Source organism: Erpetoichthys calabaricus, chromosome 2 (genome assembly GCF_900747795.2).
Source record: "Erpetoichthys calabaricus chromosome 2, fErpCal1.3, whole genome shotgun sequence".
NCBI classification, from domain to species: domain Eukaryota; kingdom Metazoa; phylum Chordata; class Cladistia; order Polypteriformes; family Polypteridae; genus Erpetoichthys; species Erpetoichthys calabaricus.
In genome coordinates, this window is record NC_041395.2 from 38,484,166 (window position 1) to 38,507,105 (window position 22,940).

General features: G+C 37.0%; 1 protein-coding gene across 4 annotated transcripts in view; it reads right to left on the reverse strand.

Annotated features, from left to right (window-relative positions):
• Nucleotides 1-22,940, reverse strand: part of LOC114645774 (solute carrier family 12 member 6-like) — a 74,394-nt gene that overhangs the window by 12,504 nt on the left and 38,950 nt on the right. For 3 of the 4 annotated variants that reach the window (XM_028793610.2, XM_028793613.2, XM_028793612.2), the window contains 10 exons: nt 20,314-20,432; nt 17,421-17,519; nt 14,605-14,724; nt 10,556-10,660; nt 7,501-7,669; nt 6,394-6,589; nt 6,120-6,289; nt 5,850-5,981; nt 1,670-1,777; nt 1,543-1,566 (listed from right to left, as the gene is read on the reverse strand). In XM_028793610.2, coding sequence (XP_028649443.1) covers nt 1,543-1,566; nt 1,670-1,777; nt 5,850-5,981; nt 6,120-6,289; nt 6,394-6,589; nt 7,501-7,669; nt 10,556-10,660; nt 14,605-14,724; nt 17,421-17,519; nt 20,314-20,432 — 1,242 coding nt within the window. The remainder of the gene's footprint in view (nt 1-1,542; nt 1,567-1,669; nt 1,778-5,849; nt 5,982-6,119; nt 6,290-6,393; nt 6,590-7,500; nt 7,670-10,555; nt 10,661-14,604; nt 14,725-17,420; nt 17,520-20,313; nt 20,433-22,940) is intronic. The other variant, XM_028793611.2, reaches the window with a different exon arrangement.

The window sequence follows — 22,940 nt, forward strand, 5'->3', positions numbered from 1 at the left end:
AAGTGTACTCAGAGCAGTTTTTCTAAACGCATCCCTGGTGCCTTAAAAGTATCATTTTTCTTTGCTAAATAACTGTCATAAGTCTGGCTTTTCTTTCACTACAATGCTTTAAAATTCCCATTTTAAAGAGCCTTGTCATTATTAGCCAACACGTTGTGTCCCAAAATTTGTCTTCATCTTATGTGGTTACTGATTTTGATTCAAAATGCTTAAAAAAATAAGGTTTAATTAAAATACTTAAGTGAGGGTGCACTTTAATTAAACATATTGCTACATCTGCAAAGAAGAATAAAAGCTGAAAGACTGTGCAGACCCTGACTTCATACTGTGATGATCCCCTGTGAGTCCACAGGTGCCAACTTGCTTTTTCTTCTGAATGGTACAATATAAACTGTACCCCGCCACTGCAAACTGGACACCTCCGAAATAGTAAAACAAGTCCACCTTTGACCTGCATACTCTCTAACTTTGTTTGCTTTTCTCACCTCGTCACAATCTTACTAACTGACTCATATTCCTCCTGATCTATGTCAGGACAGCGAGTCATAAAGGCAGCCAAGAAAAGCAGCTTAAATCTTTATGAGCCAAACCTGCTGGCATAGCATTTAACTACATTTATTTATATTTTTACTCTTTTTTTTTTTTTTTAACTTGTGGTGCCTCTGCAAAGCATGAAGCACCTATGATAATTTTGTGAGCGTCACATTTTAGTGCTCAGCTGGTGTCCAGCCGTATAAATGTATCGTAATGTGAGAGGAATGGGAAGCAGGACTGTGGTGGAGCCCCCGGTGAAAGCACTTTTTGTGATGGCACTGAGTGAATGGAGTTAGGGATTGTGCCTTTGTACCCAAAAAGCTGAGGAGTCGCCCACTCATCAATACTAGACTGAAAATAAGATGGTGGTGCAGATGCTTCCCTTTTATAGATTGCAGCTGCTTGGGATTTTAATGGCTTTTATATTTAAATAGCGGATTGCCAGAGTGCCAATTGGATTTTACTGTTATTGCTGTGGTGGCCGCTATGGAGGACTTCATCATAAAGAAGCACGTAAAAAGATCCATGTAATGCATATTATCGTTAACATAGATTCAAATATACTTTGAATATCTGAAACTTACTTTTAGGCTAATTTGACAGCCCTACTTTAGACTACTGAATATACAGAAATTGATTACTAGAATTCTGTCCATTTTACCAGTCAGAATGTTTTTATTTTGTTTACAGAAAGTACTGGCCTAACAGATCAGGAAGTACAGAAAACTGAACATCAAGTGTACTGAAATTAGATGCACTCCAACCACCACCTCCACATGTCGTAACATGAAGGAAACTAACTGAGGGCGCAGTTTTGCTAAATGTTAACCACAGGTGTTGCAGTCACAGATTGCCATTGGTCTTAATGTGGAAATCCTCCGCTCAGACAATAAAGCTGGATATGTTGGGTTGGGAAGATGAGGACTGGGGGGTGAAGCTGGCACTAGTGGTTTGATATCAATTTAACTTTACAGAATCTAAACTAAACATATTGATTTCTTTACTCACTTCATCACAGATCCAATGTACATGCTATTTAAAAAAAAAAGGAAAAAAAAAAAGTCTCACTTTGACTACCAGCAGTAGTGACAACTTTCTTACCAGCTTTCTTCCAACCTAGTTTGGGCAGACTTACCTCTTTGTCACGGTCAGATTTTGACAGACGCATCTGCCTGAGCATTTGAGATCGCTGCTCCATCATTAAGGTGCGCTCGTAAGTGTAGGCTGAAATATCACTGTCATGCTAAGAAAAACAAAAAAGAACGTAAGTGCACCGGAGAGAGACGTGACACTCAACAGAGTGGCAGCAACCAGATTAGGTGAAGGATAGGCAGTGGCTGAAGAGCACATACAGAAGCCTCAAGACTGCTGAGTAACTCGCCACCTGAGGTGCTGACGTGGAGAAATGCCTCTTCGTATGACAACACAAATGTGGAAAGTTTGACTACTAGCCCTAAACCTGCATTACGGGGATATTTGGATATTAATGCAGTGGCTAGGTATTCAGCTCCTACTTGTATTTTTTTTATATTTGACTAAATTGTGTGGGAGGACCAGTGAGTCACTGCAGTGCTGTTATTAAGTGTTATCTAAAAATACATTTGCTGCTCTTCTAAGGTAGGTGACAATTTAAATAATGACACAACAATCTCCTATAATTGCACACTTATATTCTTATAGTTCAAGCTTAAGGAAGCTGGGTATTTGAATGTGCTTAGCATGCAGCATTGAAACTTTTTGAAATCTGACCCACACTGTGAGGCTTGTGACATTAAAAAAAAGAAAAAAGGAGTTTCAAAAATGTATCTGGCAAAATTTTCTGACATGCAAGAGAATTCACTGGAAATGCATTTTGAATCCTGAGATCTTATGAAATTTTTAACAACATAAACGAATGTAGGTTTGAGGTATAAAGCACTCAGTCATTAGCATAAGGAAAAATCTTCTGTTAAAGCTCTAAATGTTCGTGTTGGTAGTTGAATAATTTGTGTTAGTGGTGCATATAATTTTAGAAAGAAAGCTCATTACAAGGTAGCATTGTGCTACTGAACGGTTTGTCTAGTTATCTTTAGAATGGAGTTGTGGGACTCTGGAACAAACCTGAGAGACATGTAATTGAAGCAGAAACCTTGACAACCTTTAAGAAGAGTCTAGATGAGATAATGGACAGCTTAGCTATTAGCTAAACAAATGGGCTCGATGGACTGAATGGTCTACTCTCGTTTATCACAGTTCTTATGTAATATGAAAAATGCGAGCTGCTAAAGTTAAATGGGTGATAATCATTATTTTCCCAAGTAAAAAACATTGATGTTAGTAGTAAGATATAAATTCTGAAACACATGGAATACAAAGATACCAGAGGTAAAGGTGGTGTTCTAATAATAAGTAATAACATAATCAATCGCACTTAAATAAGTATTTTAAAGTTGCTTAGATACTGTTGCAATGTGTGAAAGGTGGCATATCAGTTCTCCATATCTCATACTGGTAACACTAAGGTTTGTGGTGGCGACACAGAGTTGGCCAGTTCATTCCACTTTTTCCCTAGCAATTGGAACCGTCAGAGAAGAGACATCATCCCTCCATCATCTCCTCGTAGTTACTTGTATAATATCATTTTTTGGTGATGACAGTGGATGAGGTTGTAGGCTTGAACTGTAACTTTCACTTCACTATCAATGTCACATACATTAACAAAACTGCACAGTTCACATTGTTCAATGGAAGGTCCATTCCTACCCTCAACCACGAATAAAACTTTATAAAGTACTTTAAACCTTCGTAAAGCTGCCGCACTTCCTCACATGAAAACAGTAAAAGACACTGTTTTCCAGGAAAAGACCTTGACCTCACCTATTCTGATTTTAATTCCAATGCCATTATGGCCAGCTGCAAACCACTCTAGTGTATACAAGACACGACACTTTGAAATTGATTACAGAAGAACATCACGCACAAATAGCAGAGATGCAACCGTGAGAAGCCCACATTGGATACTCTTCATACCTTGGCTGTATCTCAATATCCTGTTCATAAAAATCACAAACTGGATAGGAGACAAATCCTTTCATAACAAAACTAGACAGTTTCCAAACCTTGCCTGTAAAATTATGTCTAGAGGAGATGAGGATGCAACTTAGATTTGAAAGATAGGCCTTCTTTAAACACGTTAACAAGCATGAAAACATAACTTTTAATCCTATGGAATGACACACAGCAGCAGCCGCTGAACCCCCATACTCTTGTACTACCTTCCCACAAGATTGGGAAACACAGTGACAAGTCTTTGTAAAGTCCACAAAATGTAAGCAAAGGACTGGCACTCTAGTTAACCCTTACAACGCTGCAAAATCAAAGTGCTGGCACTGTGTCCCATGACTAGAAACTGGTCACCATGGCTTCACCAGTTGGAGGTGGAGTACTGTGACCCCTGCAGTGTTAGCAAGACAACAACTTATTTCCTTTTTTTCAGAAATGGAGACCAGCATGCCAGTCTGGTAGTCTTGAGGCAATGCTCCCTCCTTCCATGTACTACTGAAATTGAATGTTTCAGCTGTTCTGTATGTTATATAAAGCACAAAGACATTTTACAGACATTTAAACTGTTAATATTACATAAAGGAAATTCATTGTGTGGAGCAGGTAGAAAGTTATACACTCGGTAACTGTCAGGATTGTGTTTCTTTGTAAATGGTGTCATTTTCCTGTTTGTCCTGTTTATATTCATTGTTATGTTTGCAGGTTTGCCTCGGGCCCTTTACTCACCATATTGTAACGTGTAACGTACAGACCTGTCTGTTTGACTCGGTACTCTGCTGAGGTTCCAGCTATTCCTGATCTTATTGTTTGCCCCTGTATCCGTCCTTCCTTCCTTCCTTTTCCCTGTAATGAGTCACTTTTTGGTAACTGGTCATTTTTATTTTGATCTTTTGGTTTTGCAAATTTTGCTGTGTTTTCATAAACAGTGATTTATGATTGAATTTGTCTTTCTTTGATTAAGTTTTTTCTTCTTGATTTTGTTTGCTTATTTTTTCTTCCTTTTTTGGTCATTTTGAATTTTTCTTGAATCATTTGGAATTTTGACACGTTCTTGCTTCTGTATTTTCCTTAGTTACATTTATTTCATTAATTTACTTCTTTTTATTTTGACCAGGTGTTTCATGGTTACCTGCTGCCTTTATTGTGATTTCTAGGCCTTGCCTCTTATTGAAGAAAGTAAACCTCGATACACAGGCCTTTCTTTTTGTTTTGCCAAGGTCTGAATCATAACAGTGGCATGTTATATTTACAGATGTCTCATCCTGAAATGACGTTTATAAAGAAATAAAATGCAACAAGACTTCAAGGACACTGAAGTCATAAAGTGCTCATTTAAATGCACAACACAAAGTCCCAAGGCTTGCTGTAGGTGTGTTTGGATGCCTGTGTGTTGTACATGGAAACTGAAGTACAGATTTTTTTTTTTTAAGAAAGTAAAGAAATATGGACTCTGCAAATTTGTTTAACAGTATTCCATAATGCCATGACCAGCACAAGACATATTAATCATTAAGAGAATGATTAAAGAAACAAAATTGTTAGGTAGCTAACACTTATAATGCACTTGCCACCTAAACAACAGCAACTGTCTGTAGTCTCTTTATAATTAATTAATTAATAATCTTTCTAGTTAGCCAATAAAAGGTGTCATTTTGCTTGGCTTTTCTCTACATTCATAATGGCTAACACGGTACAACACCCTAGTACTATAATTAAACTGAGGATACACAAAGAAAAAAAACACGCTAAACATTAAACACAAGTGTTGAAAACAATGATAAAACCGTCATCTATCTATATTACAGATTATGCTGTAATATATAGTTCTTTTATAAGGCATTTTAGTTGTACATGGTAAAAAGTACATGCTAAAAAATAAATGTAGCGAGACATGGTGATACAAAGGGTAGCACTACGGTCTCACAGATCCAGGATCCTGGGCTTAACCCTGCTGTCTAGACACTGTATTGTCCAGTTTGTATGTCCATGGTTTTCTTTCCACATTTCCTAAGATGTACAGGTTGGTCAATTCAGGATTCATTATGTTAGTGTCATGTGTGCGCGCATGAGTTGACTCTACAATTGACTGGCACCCTGCTCAAGGTGGTCTCCTGCTTTGAGACCAGTGCTCCCTGGATAGCCTCTAATATATTATATATATACTGTATATATATCATTGTTATTACAGTCTTTGGATAATATATAGTAGAAGTTTGGATCTGAATAAGCTCAAGGCAGATGACACCAGATTAAGATAGAAAAGACTGACACACCATTTCTACAACTTCAACTTCTGCTTCCATGCGTAGGTGGTATAGAAAAGTGGCAAGGTCCTTCTTCATTTGAATACTATTATCCTCCATCTGGGCCACTGTAAATATTCGCATCTTACACTTTTTCCAGACCTGTTAGAAAGATAAAGAGTAGCCAAAAAAAACAAAAAAAAAAAACAACAGGAATTGTAACGTTTACACTTACAGTACATATGTGATTTTCTCCACCAGATAAAAGTGCTGAATGTCAGGGAGCAAGCTGTACTCTACCTTGTGCTGCCTCAACAAAAATGGCAATAACATCAGCATGCCACCATCATGTACGATCCACCAGACATCGATATTGCCTTCTGAAAAATGCTCAGAGTTTGCTGGAAACAGAGAGATATTTTTTGGGACTAGCAGAGCAAGGTGTGCCGTTGTTGTCACTCTCACAGTATCTGAAGAAAAAAAAAACAATTACAGTCATATAGACAGCCATCCACATTTGCTTATGCTTCTGTCTCATAATCAAGAAGATCACTTCTGTATTTTCCATACTCACTGATGAAGGTCTTCCAGGCATGTGGGTCCTCACTCTGTCGCCATCCTTGAGGCCAACCCATCACCACAGTGTTATGCTTCATACCTCCAAGGCCACAGGACTGGATTAGGTGGGAGATACCTTCTCGCGCCTTCATTGCCACCACCAGCTGGCAAAACCCCTTCACCCGTTCTTTCTCCATCAAGTGCTTGAGAGTCTGCAGCAAGAAAAATGACCTTCTGCTGAGCCACTCCAAATTACATGCATTTTGCATACACAATAGCCAGAGTGTATCACCTTATTCCCGTGAATCCAAATTATCATTCACATAATTTTCACCTTTTGTAACATTGGTTTTATAGAAAAACACAACTCTTGACCTTTTACTCTGTACCCAATATACACAGTGTAACAGAGTTTACATTTACAGAAACCATTTACTTTTTAAATCAGATTAATATGAATTATGCTACTGAGCTCCATGACTATTAGTACTCTGCTCAAAATGTGCCTTTTAATATGACACCAACAATCCATATATAACTATTTTTCTATTAAAGTCTAGAAACACCACTTAATTTGGGAGAATACCACCACTTAAAAGCACAAAATTTCTCTGGCTGTCAAAACTTTAGCATGAATATATTATTGTTCTATGGTGACACTGATGAAAAACCGTGAAACCTGCATAGTTGGGTATCAAAAACATACTTGTTATCATTAATCTCTCGGTTTTCAAACCCTCTTAAGTACAGCTAGTGAGAGACACTGGGGGAGTTGGATTGTTTATTTAAAAAAAACTCGGTAAAAGGTAAGAATTGATTTTTTTTTTTTCACAAACACCCTACATCAAAGCGCTGGCAAATGCACATGTGTACATCACGAACAGGCCATGGCACAGTACCACGGGCAGCAAATCACAGCCAGCCTTACTTGTTTGCTGCTTTCTACCGCACAAGTGAGTGTTGTGTTTCACATCAGACAATTCTACTGTTTTTAGCTTTTTGGCCTTCCATTTTAGCAATGCAAGATTAGAACCTAATCAGTACAAATTTATTCAAACGGAGAGCATACCATTTTCAGTGCAATTAATTCCAAAATCAACACGAGCCACACTGTAACTCTGACCTGTTCAGCAGCAAATGCTTCACCATAGCACTCCAGGAAATTGCCAGTGATGACAGACCCCACGATTGTCAGGCCTTTTCCAGCCTTCAGCTGGGAGGCAAATGTGAGAAGTCGTGGATACTTGACGTGAAGGTCCTCGTCCAGCTTAAGCAGCACAAGTACTTGAGGCCTAATACAGAAGCAAGTGAATTTTATTTTAGAAAAAATGAAAGAAGTTTAAAAAGATCAAAAACAAATTAGCACAGTGAAGCCAACAGCTAAGACTAAGTAGTTGAAATTCTACTTTCATAAGCTTTAGTGCATCAGGTTGATACAACACTTTCTTTAAGCAAGACATAATAATTAAAATATATCTAAATAATTATGTAAATATTCATACTTGGGGATTACTGTTTAAAATGTTAACATTTCGCCCCTTGCAGGAGTAGAATGACAATGCACTTGTCCTATTTTATGACATGCTAGACCAGGGTTCTCAAACTCCCGTCCTGGAGGGCCGCAGTGGCTACAGGTTTTCATTCTAACCCTTTTCTTAATTAGTGACCTCTTTTTGCTGCTAATTAACTTCTTTTGAATTCATTGTAATTGACCTGCTCCTGGTTTTTTTTCTTTAATTAGCAGCCAAACAATAAAGAGATATAAAATTAACCAAAACATGACTGTGTCCATCATATAATATCTGAAAATAAAGATGACAGTCTCAGGAATGCTGATCTGCTCAGGTCCCCAGCGCTCTTAGAAAAAAGAAAATCGACAGCTTCAGAAATGTCTGCTATTGCACGATGAGAGCAGCAACAAGCCATGGGATTAAAGAACAGGTTAAAGAAAAGTCTACGTTTTCACCCATCCACATTGCAACACTGAGCCGGCATTTTCAGAAGTATACAGCTCTGGGGAGGGTTTTCAAAATTTTCCATTTTCAGTGCTTAGAAACGCAGGGGTATTATGCATGAGTGGTGAAAACAGAGACTAATGTTTACGTTTTTAAGAAAAAATGCAGTGATATGGACATAGTTTTCTACTTTGAATATTCTGTACTTTCTGATCCTGATTGCACTTTATGTTCAACTGACATCGTCAGCCAACTCATGTTTACTTACTGTGTCTTTTTAAAGTATATTTTTCATATAATGAGTGAGTTTGCATTTTACTTCTATTGAGGCTTAATTAGTGTTGCTTTAAAATGTCACTATTTTTAGGGAGCTCAATTAGCTGTAACTGAGAAGATGATTATAAATTCACAAGCACACATTGTTTTGTTTTACAGTTTCTCTGAATGAGGAAGCATCAGTTAACGCTGTAACTAGTGCAACTGCCCAACTGGGATTCTTTTATTTGTAAAATACACAAAGACAACATTTACTTTGTGACCTTGTGTGCCAAATAGAACGGCAAGGTGGAATGGTCTGCTAAAAAGTCAATTAAAAACTGATTTACTGAAAAATGTAAAAGCATATTAGCCATGCCCAAGCCTGCTACATATGAGACATCGCATTACATATTACTTAAGAACTTGAATTTTTACTTACGATGGGTCTACTCCATTGCCCATAGACTTATAATACAGTTAGTTGTTAATTCTAAGTTAAGACGTATAGAAACCTTTGACAGCTAAGAATTATATAGTGCTAGAAAAGGAAACTCTTTTCTTAGAATTTTATTTCTGAAATAAAAATAAATTGTTCCTATAGCACACAGGCAGAAAAAGAACAACAAAAACGATTTATCCCAGACCAGACAGTTACCTACTGTGCCTTTTAACATTTATAGATTCTGCTCCCTGAAAGAAAAACCTTATTTGCTCACTTCTGATAAAATGCTGTGCTATTTCATTTATACCCAATGGTAATTCAATTGTGAAAGGAAATAGTATCTTGATTTAAATGCTTTCTGTTGATACAAAAGATACATTTAAATTTCACACAAATATAAAACCGCATGTTGTGAATGTGACACAGGACGTTTAAACTGCTTTATTTCATTGCATTCTCAAGAAAAGTCAAAATAATGCTTGCTATAATCTCAGTATTCCCAGTGTGCAGTAGTGGTACATTTTTTTTTTTTTACCAAGTATTCATGTCAATTCTTTGTGGTATGCAGCACAGCTCCTGGTCTAGGCTTTGGTCTTGTCATATGTGGACTACTGAAACTATCTGCTGGTAGGAGTATCGGCAAGTGCAGGCGATTTGAAATGCAGCAGCTAGTCTGGTGCTCAACCATCTGAGGTGGGCACATGTTGTTCCTCTCTTGAGATTACTACATTGGTTCACTGTAGCAACACATATTAGGTTAAAATCCTTGATGCTTGCATACAGCGTAGTCAAGGGGTCGTCACCTACCATATAAATATGTATATACACACACAAACACACATATATGGAGACACCTGTGAAACTCTATGCTACTTCTCAACCACTCAGGTCTGGAGAAGAAATGCATCTGGCGATGCCACCCCTGGGCAACATCAAATCTCAACTCAGACTCTTAATATGTAGCTGCTAGCACAAGTTGCCCAACTCTGTTAAAACTGCTGACTCATTTTACCTTTTTTGTGTATAACAAATGGAAAATTTTATTTTCAAATACTTGTTTTCACACAGCTAATTTCTGAAAATCCCTTTTTTACTGTAGGATTTTATTGTTTGCAAAGGCCCCCAATCACACATGCCTGCAAGTTTCCTGTCAGGGATCTACTATAGATGTAATGAGTCTCAAATATACACAGGCTACAGTGACAGTACATGTTAGCTTCATGGTTTGCACTCTCCACATTAATAAACATGTGAGGTCACCAAGTACCTAGTTGGTGTTTCGCTTATGGGTATACTAATTCAAGAACATGATTACTGTTAAGGTTTTTGGACAGATTTTTACAGAATCTAAAGACAATTGCTGAGAAAAACAGAAAATATCATTTTTGTAGCTTGACTACCCAGAACAATTATTAACAACAACAAAAAAGGCCTCATGGTGTAGATATAAGTGTATGCTTTAACACATTACATTTAACATATTGTGTATAGTATTTCAAGTAATTAAGTGTAAAATACTGTACCTCCAGTTCTTGGTGTGCAATGGACCCTCTTCCAGTCTTAGGAGAGCGTAACGGGCAGCACTAAGGGACAGACCTCGGATGCCATCCCCCCACTCCTTTTCTGCGCTGGAAAGTAAACATACAATCTAAGTTTTTATGAAAAGGCCATTCAATCCAACACAGATTACCATCCTGCTCCATTCATTTAAGGTCCCCAAAATATTACAACATTAGCTACTCTAGTCCAAAATTTATACATATTCCAATAGTGTTCTATTTCAATGCTTTGTATACCCTTTATTTATCTTAATTTAATGTTTTATGCAGATATCACTTGTATCCAATGTCACATATGCTCTGTTGTTCTTTTTGAAGCTCTGTGAATTACTTTGAGAATGGGAAAAGTGTTATACAAAAATAAATTTTATTATTATTGTATTTTCTGACATGAAATACATTTTTGCTTGTGCAACATTTACCCCTAAATAGCTTCAATTTGTATCCCGTGTTGTCAATTAAATACTAATCTTAAAATAACAAAGGGCATCTACTGTGCGTTATAATTTTTAAAAATCCAATTTTGTCACCATTGGATTTTATGCATTTAAACTAAGAAGATTAATTTCTGTTTATCTAACCTCACAGGTCACATCCCACAGTCTTAGAATCGGCCTATTTTACTCAAAGAATGAGGTGAGGCTGGTGTTTACAGCACTCTCGACAGTCAGTCTGCCTGGGCTGGTAGCCCAAAATATGCAATTTCAATATAAAGTTGAAGAGGGTATAAGAGTGAGAAAAAAAAACCAGAAAGCCACACATGAATTCAGAACGGACTAACAACAGATTCATCAATACAGAATATGTAGTTTTAACGAGTGATAACAAACACAGTTACTGAGGTGTAGTGAGAAAGTGGAGACTAGCTATGAGAAGAAGTGCAGGGTGAAGTTTGAACACAGAGGAATCAATAGAAGAAAATAGTGCTGATTGATATGGGAAGAATGACTGGCTCTTAGTTGTCAGGATGTCTAAATCCACAAGCAAATAAGGAGGAGAATTTGTGGAGACCCACCCAGGTATGAGCATCATAATAATTTATCTATCTAGGACAATTATTCTAAGACCACAAAATAAGGAATAAAACACAAGAGAAAAGTCTACAAATGTTTTGTTGTGTTCCAAATCTGAGCAAATGTGTTATTGGAATCAAGCTTATTTCTTTAAACTTTAGAGTTTGGCAAGTACCATTACAGGAGCTCGCTCGCTCTCTCTCTCTCTCTCTCTCTCTCTCTCTCTCTCTCTTTTTAGGACAACTTTTTTTTTTTTTTTGTAATTTTTCTAAATTTATTTATTTCCCTTTTTCTCTCTCCCCAGATTCTGTAAAGTTCCAATTACCCCTTGGGGACAAATAAAGTACATCAATCTATCTATCTGTCTATTCAGTCATTAAAAGCAGACAAAAGCCAAAATTAGCAAAATACGTAATTTTCATATTTTATAAACATTCACAAGATGTCAGTAACTTCTGTATTTTCCTTTCATGAAGTATGGCCAACAATGTAGTTACAGATAATACATGGTACAATTCTAAACGTAAGTATTTTGATCTTCTTCGTCGTGTCTGGTATGGTAATACTTATACCAATAGCAAGAACCTGCTGATGATGAGTGGTATGTGCGGCTATTAAAATCATATGAGATTTTATTCCTATATATTTTTTAAATTCTCCTATATTACAAATTCAAAGTTTTAAAGATCTTAGATCTAACTCCTCATAAGCCAGTCAGCTCTGTATACACTCCTTGTGTCTGATAAACAACTTAGACCCACCTATACCAGGATGGCCAAGTTTTATTACAGTATGTACCCAGAAGCTATGAGATGCATCAACGTAGCATCTTGACCTCAGACTCTTCAAACTGATATGATGAGCATGTCTATGTGCTCTCTTACACTGGCTGTTTGTGGGCTGTTTTTGCATATGTTTTTAATGTTTGGTTTATACAAACTTTACCAAATCATATTCTATTAAATGAGCATTAATAAGGCAATAAATAAAACTTGAATGAATAATGAATGGCACTCTTTAAGAAAAAAGTGCAAATTAATAAAAGGATGAATAACTGGCATAGCACTAACATCACTCATTAAAATATTGCTATGAGTATTACATAAATTCAGAAGCTATATTAAGTATTATGTTTGTAACCCACAAATGAATTTACAATACTGGCTCTGATATTCAGTACTAAGACAAGCTGTTGTAAGTATTGCTCAATAGCAAATAGAAAGGATTTTTCTTGAGATCTATACAAAATAGTAATCTCTTTATTATAATAAAAAAATCTTGTAACGAGAGACGAGACGTGACTTTCTCAGAGAGACACTTTCACGTCCCACAAGACGAGACTTTGTGCCAAGAGATTTAAACACGCCGAAAATAAAACACAAAGAGTAGATGACAAAGTAGAACGTCGTAAAGAATTCAAAAACTTTGGCATGATACACATGCAGAGTAGGTTAGAGATAATGGAAGTACGAAAATTCAAAAGTCTCAAGATGATAGTAAAGATCCCATTAGTGCAAACAAATGGAAATTATTACTCTGTGAAATAACGGAACAGCGAAAAGAGATCAAATATATTGTTCGGATTTAAACTTTAAGCCGGAGACTTGTAGATCGTCTAATTTGTGTTGCCATCAGGAAAAAGTTGTGTTTCTACCCAATGAAGAGGCTTATCCACGAGAATGAAAAGATTTGTTGTTTGGTGAAAGTGAAATCCCGTGAGAGAAAATTTCAAGCCCCACAAGACAAGAATTTACGCAAAGAGATTTGGAAAAGTCCTGCCTACATTTAAAACATTTACAACCACGCACGGGCTCAATCATTTCTCATTTGTGTGAATGCTATTGTCAGACACAGTTCGTGTAGAGCGAAAGAAATGATATTCACTCACGGGCAGTTATATGTTGCATTGTTATGATGTAATTCGTAAAGCAATATTGACGAAAAGGTAAAAACGAAAAAAGATCAAATAAGTGGACATAGGTGATATGACAGAAGTGTGTAGATATTGTTTGGCTTTAAACTTTAAGTTGGAGACTTGGCAACATGAATTAGACGATCTACATCAGGGAAAACTAGTGTTTCTTCCCAATGAAGAGGCCTATCCACAAGAATTAAAAGTTTTGTTGTTTGGTGAAAGTGAAATTCACATACATAAGCTGCAGAGATGAGAATTTGCTGGCACATAGCGCAGGCAGGGGGGTTGGCGAGCGAAGCGAGCTTGGGGGCAAAGCCCCCTAGTGTATTTTAAAATTAAGGATACAAAACTCAATAGACAGCAGGATATATAAAAATAAATAGTCCCTAAGAAAATGTTATATTTGGGATAATAAGAGCATTAGAACTGGCAGTAGCAGGGACTCACAAAAAGAAGAAACTGTGTCTGCGGTACAAGAGAAACTGCTTATACCAGTGTCTGTAATAGTGGTAACCTAGCCCAATTCATTTTTATCAAAAATACCTCATATATGTATGGCTGATTCCTCTTCTCTCATTATAAAACCCAAACTGGAAGTGCTGCTGCCTCACAGTTCCAGTAATCTAATTTTAATTAATTGGTCTGGCCGCATCTGTTTGAAGTTTAGTTATTCTCTCCATATCTGCAAAAAATTTCTTTAGATATTTTGGCTTTCTCTTGCAACTGAGATACTACATGCAAGTTAGGTTAACTGGCATCTCCAAATTGTCCCAGTGTGAATATATGCAGGACAGGATCTTGCTAATCAGACTCTGTACTGCACTAAGTGAGATTAGAATGTGGTTTGACAGACAACTGATGACTATGTTCGCATTTGAAGCACAAGTGCCGAAGTTGGCAAACCAGTGTACCGTGTTAAATGTTAAAAGTTGCAAAGCAAGCTGATACAAATATGACAAGCTCAGCTGGAATGAAAACCTGCTGACAGTGAAGCCCAACAAGAACCATTTCATTGCTTTGATAATCTTAGTGACAGATACAACTACATTTATTTTCCTATCTAACCCAAAAGCAGACATACATACCCATGGTATTCAATGTATTTGTAGATCATCACAGCAATTAGCATGGCCACTAAAGCGTAATACCAGGATGAGATGAACATCAGAGCCAGGCAGATAGTCATCCCCAGAAATGAAAGAGTCCTGAAATCAGGTATAAAATAATTTAAAGCATTAGTTTGTTTTGTGAGTCATGGAGTGTAAACTCATAGAAGCATCTATGTTCTGTTCCAACCAAATTTCCACATTTCCACAACATGCTTTATAATAGTTTGCTTGTGAGGCATTGTTTTCAAAGATGACTTCAAATACTGCATTAGTGGTAACTGTTTTTGTAGATGACTTTTTCTGTATGAATCAGTATGAGATAGGTTGATAAACTAGTATTTATTTTTTAAATATGGCAGCACAACTGAATAAATGGCAAGTTGGTAGGCTTTCTTGATCTTAAAAAACCACAACTTTCTTGATATTTTAGTTTATAATTTAAAAACAGAATAAGAATCTGAAAATCTAACATCACCACATTAAAGTTCGATAAATTCTGAAAAGAATGATACCAAACATATATTTGTAGGTTTAAAAATAAGCCCGATTTAAAGTGTGACAAAAAACGTGACATAAAAACGTTACATAAAATCATTGCACTTTTAGGCTTGGGATTTTATATATATATTAAAGAGAGTAGATTAAAAATGTCCATATGGAATAATTCAAAAAATTTATCATTTTGTAATAAGCATCCACTTCATAGTTTGAATATTTATTCTAACACAGTTATTATATATAAGGGCGAAACACGTTTCGCGTACTCTTTGCATTATTTGACAGTAAACTATGCAACATTCTATGATCTGCTTCTCGCAACAGAGGAGGGCACCGTGGCGGATGTTTGCCGACTTGCAGACCAACCACAAGCGTTACCTGGTAGGTAACCACCCATACAATCAGAGTGTGATTCAGACTACGAATGTCATGAATATATATATTATATACGGTGCATCCGGAAAGTATTCACAGCGCATCACTTTTTCCACATTTTGTTATGTTACAGCCTTATTCCAAAATGGATTAAATTCATTTTTTTCCTCAGAATTCTACACATAACACCCCATAATGACAACGTGAAAAAAGTTTACTTGAGATTTTTGCAAATTTATTAAAAATAAATCTTCAATTTGATTTCACCAAATGTTTAAGTGGTCGCCGATCACGATCATTCAGGATTTTTTTCCAGCCACATTTCTTCCTCGAAGACGATGGGTCCCCACTATCCTTCCAGTTTTTAATAATGCGTTGGACAGTTCTTAACCCAATTTTACTAGTTTCTGCAATCTCCTTAGATGTTTTCTCTTCTTGATGCATGCCAATGATTTGACCCTTCACAAACAGACTAACATCTTTTCCACGACCACGAAATGTGTCTTTCGACATGGTTGTTTAAGAAATGAGAAGCAACTCATTGCACCAGTTGGGGTTAAATAACTTGTTGCCAGCTGAAAGATAATCGTCCATGCAGTAATTATCCAATAGGAGGCTCGTACCTATTTGCTTAGTTAAATCCGGGTGGCGACTTTTTTTTTGGCCAGGCAGTGTGTGAGGAGTATAGGGACCTAATCAATGACTTTGTTAAATGGTGCGACTCAAACCACCTACACCTGAACACCAGCAAAACCAAAGAGCTGGTGGTGGATTTTAGGAGGCCCAGACCCCTCATAGACCCAGTGATCATCAAAGGTGACTGTGTGCAGATGGTGCAGACCTATAAATATCTGGGAGTGCAGCTGGATGATAAATTAGACTGGACTGCCAATACTGATGCGCTGTGCAAGAAAGGACAGAGCCGGTTATACCTCCTTAGAAGGCTGGCGTCCTTCAACATCTGCAATAAGATGCTGCAGATGTTCTATCAGACAGTTGTGGCGAGTGCCCTCTTCTACGCGGTGGTGTGCTGGGGAGGCAGCATTAAGAAGAAAGACGCCTCACGCCTGGACAAACTGGTGAGGAAGGCAGGCTCTATTGTTGGCATGGAGCTAGACAGTTTGACATCTGTGGCAGAGTGACGGGCGCTCAGCAGGCTCCTATCAATTATGGAAAATCCACTGCATCCACTAAACAGTATCATCTCTAGACAGAGGAGCAGCTTCAGCGACAGACTGCTGTCACTGTCCTACTCCACTGACAGACTGAGGAAATCGTTCCTCCCCCAAACTATGCAACTCTTTAATTCCATCCGGGGGGGTAAACGTTAACATTTAACATTATACATAGTTATTGTCTGTTTTTCACCTGCATTGTTATCATTATTTAATATTATTTATTGTATCAGTATGCTGCTGCTGAAGAATGTGAATTTCCCATTGGGATTAATAAAGTATCTATCTATATATTATGACGTATCTGCCTGTGTTATGCCAATTGCTGCTCTTCTTTTGCTGTGTTCCTATTTCAGGTATTACGGAATGCATAGAAAACTGAACAATTGTGTCCTTTGTCTTGCGGAGACCAAAGCTTTGAATTAAAGCTTTTTTAAAGGTGACGCCCCACCTTGACATTGTTACTCTGAAGTGCTTATTTTTTGTGTTTGGCATGTTACAATGCCTCAGTGAACATGCTGTACTGCTGGTCAGAAGGTTAATACAAATCTACAGTGTTTTGTGAAAGTAGACAAGTTAAAACTACTTTTCTCACTCCAGAAAGTGTTGCATTTCTTTTTTGCTTCTGTATCAATAAACTATTCAGTTCAAAGCTAAATAAACAGTATAGAGTAAATACTGTAAATATCAAAATTTAACTTTCATTCCACACAGGCCTAGCTTTTACCCTTGCTGAACCCTTACCAGTGGTAGTATCTGAAACGTGGTCTCCAATTGGGGGTACGAAGAAGTGTTTGTACTGCACAGGCCAGATTTACAAATAGGTAGCACATTAGGAAGAACCTATGAATGAAAAAAAAAACACAGTAAGTGCCTGCAAATAAAGAAAAATTAAATAATGATTAAAGTTGTTGGACCTTTAATATTCAAAACAGTTCTGCCATCCTTTTTTATCTGAGTAAAGATACAACCAATCAGGCGGTGACATCCTGACACAGTGAGCAGCATTGCTGCCTCATGGATCCAGGGTTTTGGTTCAGATCCTGTACATGACTGTTGTCTCTTTGAATTATGCACTTTATATCCTATCTCCGTGGATCTTCCTCACACTTTGTGAGTGTGGGTGTGCGTCAGTGGCCCCTGGGATGCAGTAGTACTTCTTGGGCATATTTCCAGATTTTACTTTTTTTGGATAAAGGTTGCTATACATTTATTCAAATCCTATTTTTAGATAGTCTTCGAAGTTTGGCCTTTTTTCATGCTTACTAGATTTTTCCTAATGTTTATTTGTGTCTATCATCTTTATTTCTCTTTGATTCACTTATTTCATTTTCCTCATAGCCTGTTTTAATGGCACGGTTTATTTCTTGATGCAAACCTATATAATTTTTCTAATACTCAGTTAGTATTTGAGAATTCTAGATTCATTGATTTACTCCTTTGTTGTTTATTTCTATTTCCTCTGATGGTTTTAGTTCTCCTGCTTGGTAATCCTTGCTTGATAAAGAATTAATCTAATTTCAAATTATAATGTATAAAATTTTCCAACACCTTTGCAATTAATTAACACTTTGGATACATTTAATTTTAGAATAGTGGTTGTCTCTTCACGGGCAATGCTTTAGTTTTTTGTTTTGGACTGGCTGGAGCAGTTGCAATAACAGTGTCAAACGCTGGGGAAAAGTGGCTCAGGAACAATGATGACTGAGGCCATCATGAAGCACTTGTGGTTGGCAACCTCAGGTGTTCAAAGAAAACACAGAATGGCCAGCAGGAATGTGACAAGAAACATACTCCCACCTAATCACTTCTGTATGTTGCATAATAGGTTTAAAAATTGATAAGGTCAAGCATAAAATGTAGTGGCTGAAGGTTGTAAAGGGTTTTGAAAGTTTCAGAATTGGCTTAGGCCATACTGTTGACAAGGCAGGCATCCCCAGCAAGGGCTGACTATGTTGACAGGCAAGTTACCTAACACTTGTATTACAGGACATACAGTGTCATGAAAAATTATTTGCCCCTTCCTAATTTTCTCTATTTTTGCTTTTTCGTAAAACATAATTGTTTCTGATCTACAAACAAATTTAGTATAATACAAAAGATAATCAGAGTAAACACAACACACAGTTTTTACATGATCATTTGATTTTAGCAGGAAGAAAGTTCACCAACATCTACCACTCATGCAAAAAAGTAATTACCCTCCCTTTTTTGTCACTGTTTCAAATCTCTGTGGAGAAATCTTGGTCCACTCTTCCCTACAGAATTTTTGTAATTTAGCCACATTGATGCTAAAGATGCTATGCACTGCCCATTTAAGTCCTGCCACAACATCCCAATGGGATTCAAATCAGGACTAGATTATTCCAAAACCTTCATTATATTGATTTTTTTTTCCACCATTCAGAGGTGGACTTGCTCTTGTGCTTCAGACATTGACCTGCTGAATAACCCAATTGTGCTTGACCTTCAGATCACCGACTGATGACTGGACATTCCAGCTGAATTCATTCCTACCTCAATTATGGCAAGTCACACAGGCTCTGAAGCAGCAAAGCGTCCCCACACTGTCACACCACCATGTTTTGACTGTGGGCATGATGTTTTTATTGTGGAAAGTTGTGTTAGCATTGTGTAATATGTAATCTAACATCTTCCAAAAAGTTCCACTTTGGACTCATTAGTCCATAGAACATTATCCCAAAATTATTTGGGGTAATCAAGGTGTTTTTAGGTAAATGCTAGACAAATCATTATGTTTCTCATGTTCATCAGCGGCTTTCGCCTTGCAGCTCAGCCATGGGTAACATTTTGCCCAATATCTTTCTAATGGTGTATTCATGAACGCTGACAATAACTGAACTGAGAGAGGCCTGCAGTTCCTTAGGTAATCAATCTGGGATCTTCTGTGACTTCCCAAATGAGTTTTCCATGCACTTTTGGGAATCATTTTGCTAGTCTGGACACTCCAGGGCAGATTTACCACTACAGGTTTTACCAATGTCAAACTTGGGTGTGTCTAGTCTAGTTTAATGTTATCAATTAGTTTTGGTCCAATTGTTTATTGAGTGGCAATTACTTTTTCACGCAGGTGATATAGGTATTGGTGAACTTTTTTCCTTCAGTAAACTAAATGATCATTTAATAACTATGTATTGTGCTTGCTCAGGTTGTCTTTTTGTATTATACTAAATTTGTTTCAAAATCAGAATTAAGTGTTTCAAACAAAGAATAACTACAAAATATCACTGCTGTGATGGCTGGCAAGCAGCAAACATTAAATAAACACACTGAATTCATTAAAATCACTTTGTCAGGTTTACACTGCTTTTACACACATGCAAAATTATGTACCTTTTTCTTCACGAAAGTAACAAATTATGAGGAGATACCCATTTTTATTCTACAATCAACTGTGATTTGCACTAAAATGATGTTGACAACTAGGGAAATAACTATAAAAGCCAAGATCTAACCTAATGGAAGTAGTTTGATAAACACTTGGCTAACTTGGACATCTGTAAAGACATGCAAAATCTCTTCTGTTATTTCATGTGTAACACCTTAAAAAGACTAGTGTCATGAAATATCTCAGACCTTACACATAAGTGTAGCACCTGAGCTCTTCTTTACTCACATTGAGAGTATGGGAGCCACCAAATCAAGGGAGGCAATAAGGATTCCCAGCTCTGCAATTCCTGCAGTCAGCAGGAGGGCCCATGTTGGTTCTCCATTCGACTTTCCATGTCCAAACACCTAAGAGGAATATAATAGAGAGGACATAAGCTTTCATATGTGGTACCTCTATATGCATTATGTGCAAAGGTTTAGTGTAAAAAAATCAAGTTAACCAGACTTTAATTACATTAAACAATGCAGGAAATTAGTGGGGGGCTTTCCTCCAGAATCCCCAGGAGGAAAGGCCACTATTAATTTCCTGGGCAGGAGAAAAGGCCACCACTAATTTCCTGCATTGTTTGTATACATTGGTAATATTCTACTTTTAATTAATGGGTGAATTGCAGCAATTCTCTGTAAGAAGATTTAAGATTAAATTCAAATATCCATCTAGTAAAGTTAATTCATTACTAATTGGTTTGCATTATTCACAGGCTATGCAAATTGTTCTGTTTGTAGCCTTCAATTAATTTAAAATATTGCTGCAGCATTCATTACTACATTGGCTTCCAGGTAAGTTTAGGGCTAATTTAAAAACAACACCAGAATGTTGGTATTCTAGATGTTCCGAATACAAAAAAACTACAGTACAATGGGAAGTCAGGCGTTCAGCTACAGAAACCAAAACCTTAAGAAAGATCTGCCTACTTGTGTAAAGGATGCCTCATCAGTCTGATCATTTAAATGCTAGATGAAGTCTCACTACTTAAGTCTGCCATACTGTGATTACAGCTGCTGATTAGGCTATTCATATTGCAAATCTATATTCTAGTAATCTGTTAAAAAAAAAAAAAAAAAAAAAAAAAAAGCTTCTTACTGACCCCGTTCTATTTGTTTCTTTACTCAGTACTCTGCTTTTTGCATTTAGCACTAATGCTTTATTGCCAATCTGCTAGTCCTGCCATTAGAAAGTGTCAGAGACACAGGAAGCTGTTACACTTGAAAAGATTCTATCTGATGGTTATTATACTTCTATTTTTACAGTTTCAATATACACTTAATGATACTGTGCAATGCCCAGATGGGATTAGTTTTCCAACCTTGAATCAGACATAAGTCTATTTTCTACAGAAATGTTGGTTTGTTTTTGCAATGCCCAGCTTGCTTTTGGCCTTGGCATTTCCTTGAACCAAGGTAATAGATAGTCATGAAATTGGGGATGGCTAAGGCAATGAGGACACAAACAAGTAAGGCTGATTCTTAAAAAGTGCTTTATGCATACAGTATATTGAGGCATAAATGCAGTGACAGCTCTTCAAATACATAATAAATAATCCATAAAACAAGCATTCATTGTGGGAATTAAAATCAATCAATCAATAATCAATAAATAAATAAATACTCCAAAAAAGATTTTAAATTCAAGTTTAAATAACTGGTTTCTTTTCTTTTCCTGTTTTGTCCACCGATGCATCTCTCTCAATTCTGCCTCCCCTACTACCCCCATCAGTTCCCCGTAGTGGAGCAGAGGTGCCAGAAAGTGTGGTCTCCAATCTGGTGCTGGTCCCAGCCAACTTAGACGGTCACCACTGGGACTCTTGGTGTCAGACTTCACTGCCCTACCACCAGCCTTTGGTCCAGCAGGATCTCTGAAGCACCTGATTGCTCCTACTTCTCCAAAATGATCAGTGTGAGCAACCCACCCCTACCACTCTCCTCACTGCCTTGAGGAGCCAACAATCACCTTGCCAGCTGTCCACCACACTTGTTCATACTCCCAGTCCACTCTCTACTCTTTTCTCAATTGTATCTCTTCATTTTACGTCCTTCATTATTCTTTCTTTTTTATTCTGGATCCTATCCTCTAACCTACTCAGGCTTCTTTTATATTATTATGGGTGCAGGTGCTTGCCTAATGACCCACGGAATGTCAGTAAGGAAACCGGCTGAACAGGCCATGACTGCACATGAATATGCGTTCATAGGGCTGCTCAGCTTTAATGCAGCACACACCCACACCCACCAAATCTGTTGGTACCGATTTGTTTTTTTTTTTTTTTCCCATGGATCCCTTACTTCAGTTTTTAAGTTAATGACACTTTATATTGCCATGATTTGTTTGTTAATTATTGAGGTTTTGTTTCATTTTATTGTGTTAAACTTAATTTGTGCGTTCATATTTGTAAATGAATCATTTATTAATTTAATATTTAACAGGAATGCTTTGGTTTGCATTATTTTAATATTCTATGTATTATACAGTGGAACCTCTGTTCACGACCATAATTCGTTCCAAACCTCTGGTCGTAAACCAATTTGGTCGTGAACCGAAGCAATTTCCCCCCATAGGATTGTATGTAAATACAATTAATCCGTTCCAGACTATACGAACTGTATGTAAATATATATATATTTTTTAAGTTTTTAAGCACAAATATAATTAAACCACAGAATGCACAGCGTAATAGTAAACTAAATGTAAAAACATTGAATAACACTGAGAAAACCTTGAACAGCAGAGAAAACTAACACTGCAATAGTTTGCGCTATAGCACTACCAACCGCTGGCTAAAAACACTTTTTTTTTTTTTAATGAGTTTTAAGCACAGGGAAAAAAATGAACATTTGAAAAAATCTGTAATTTAA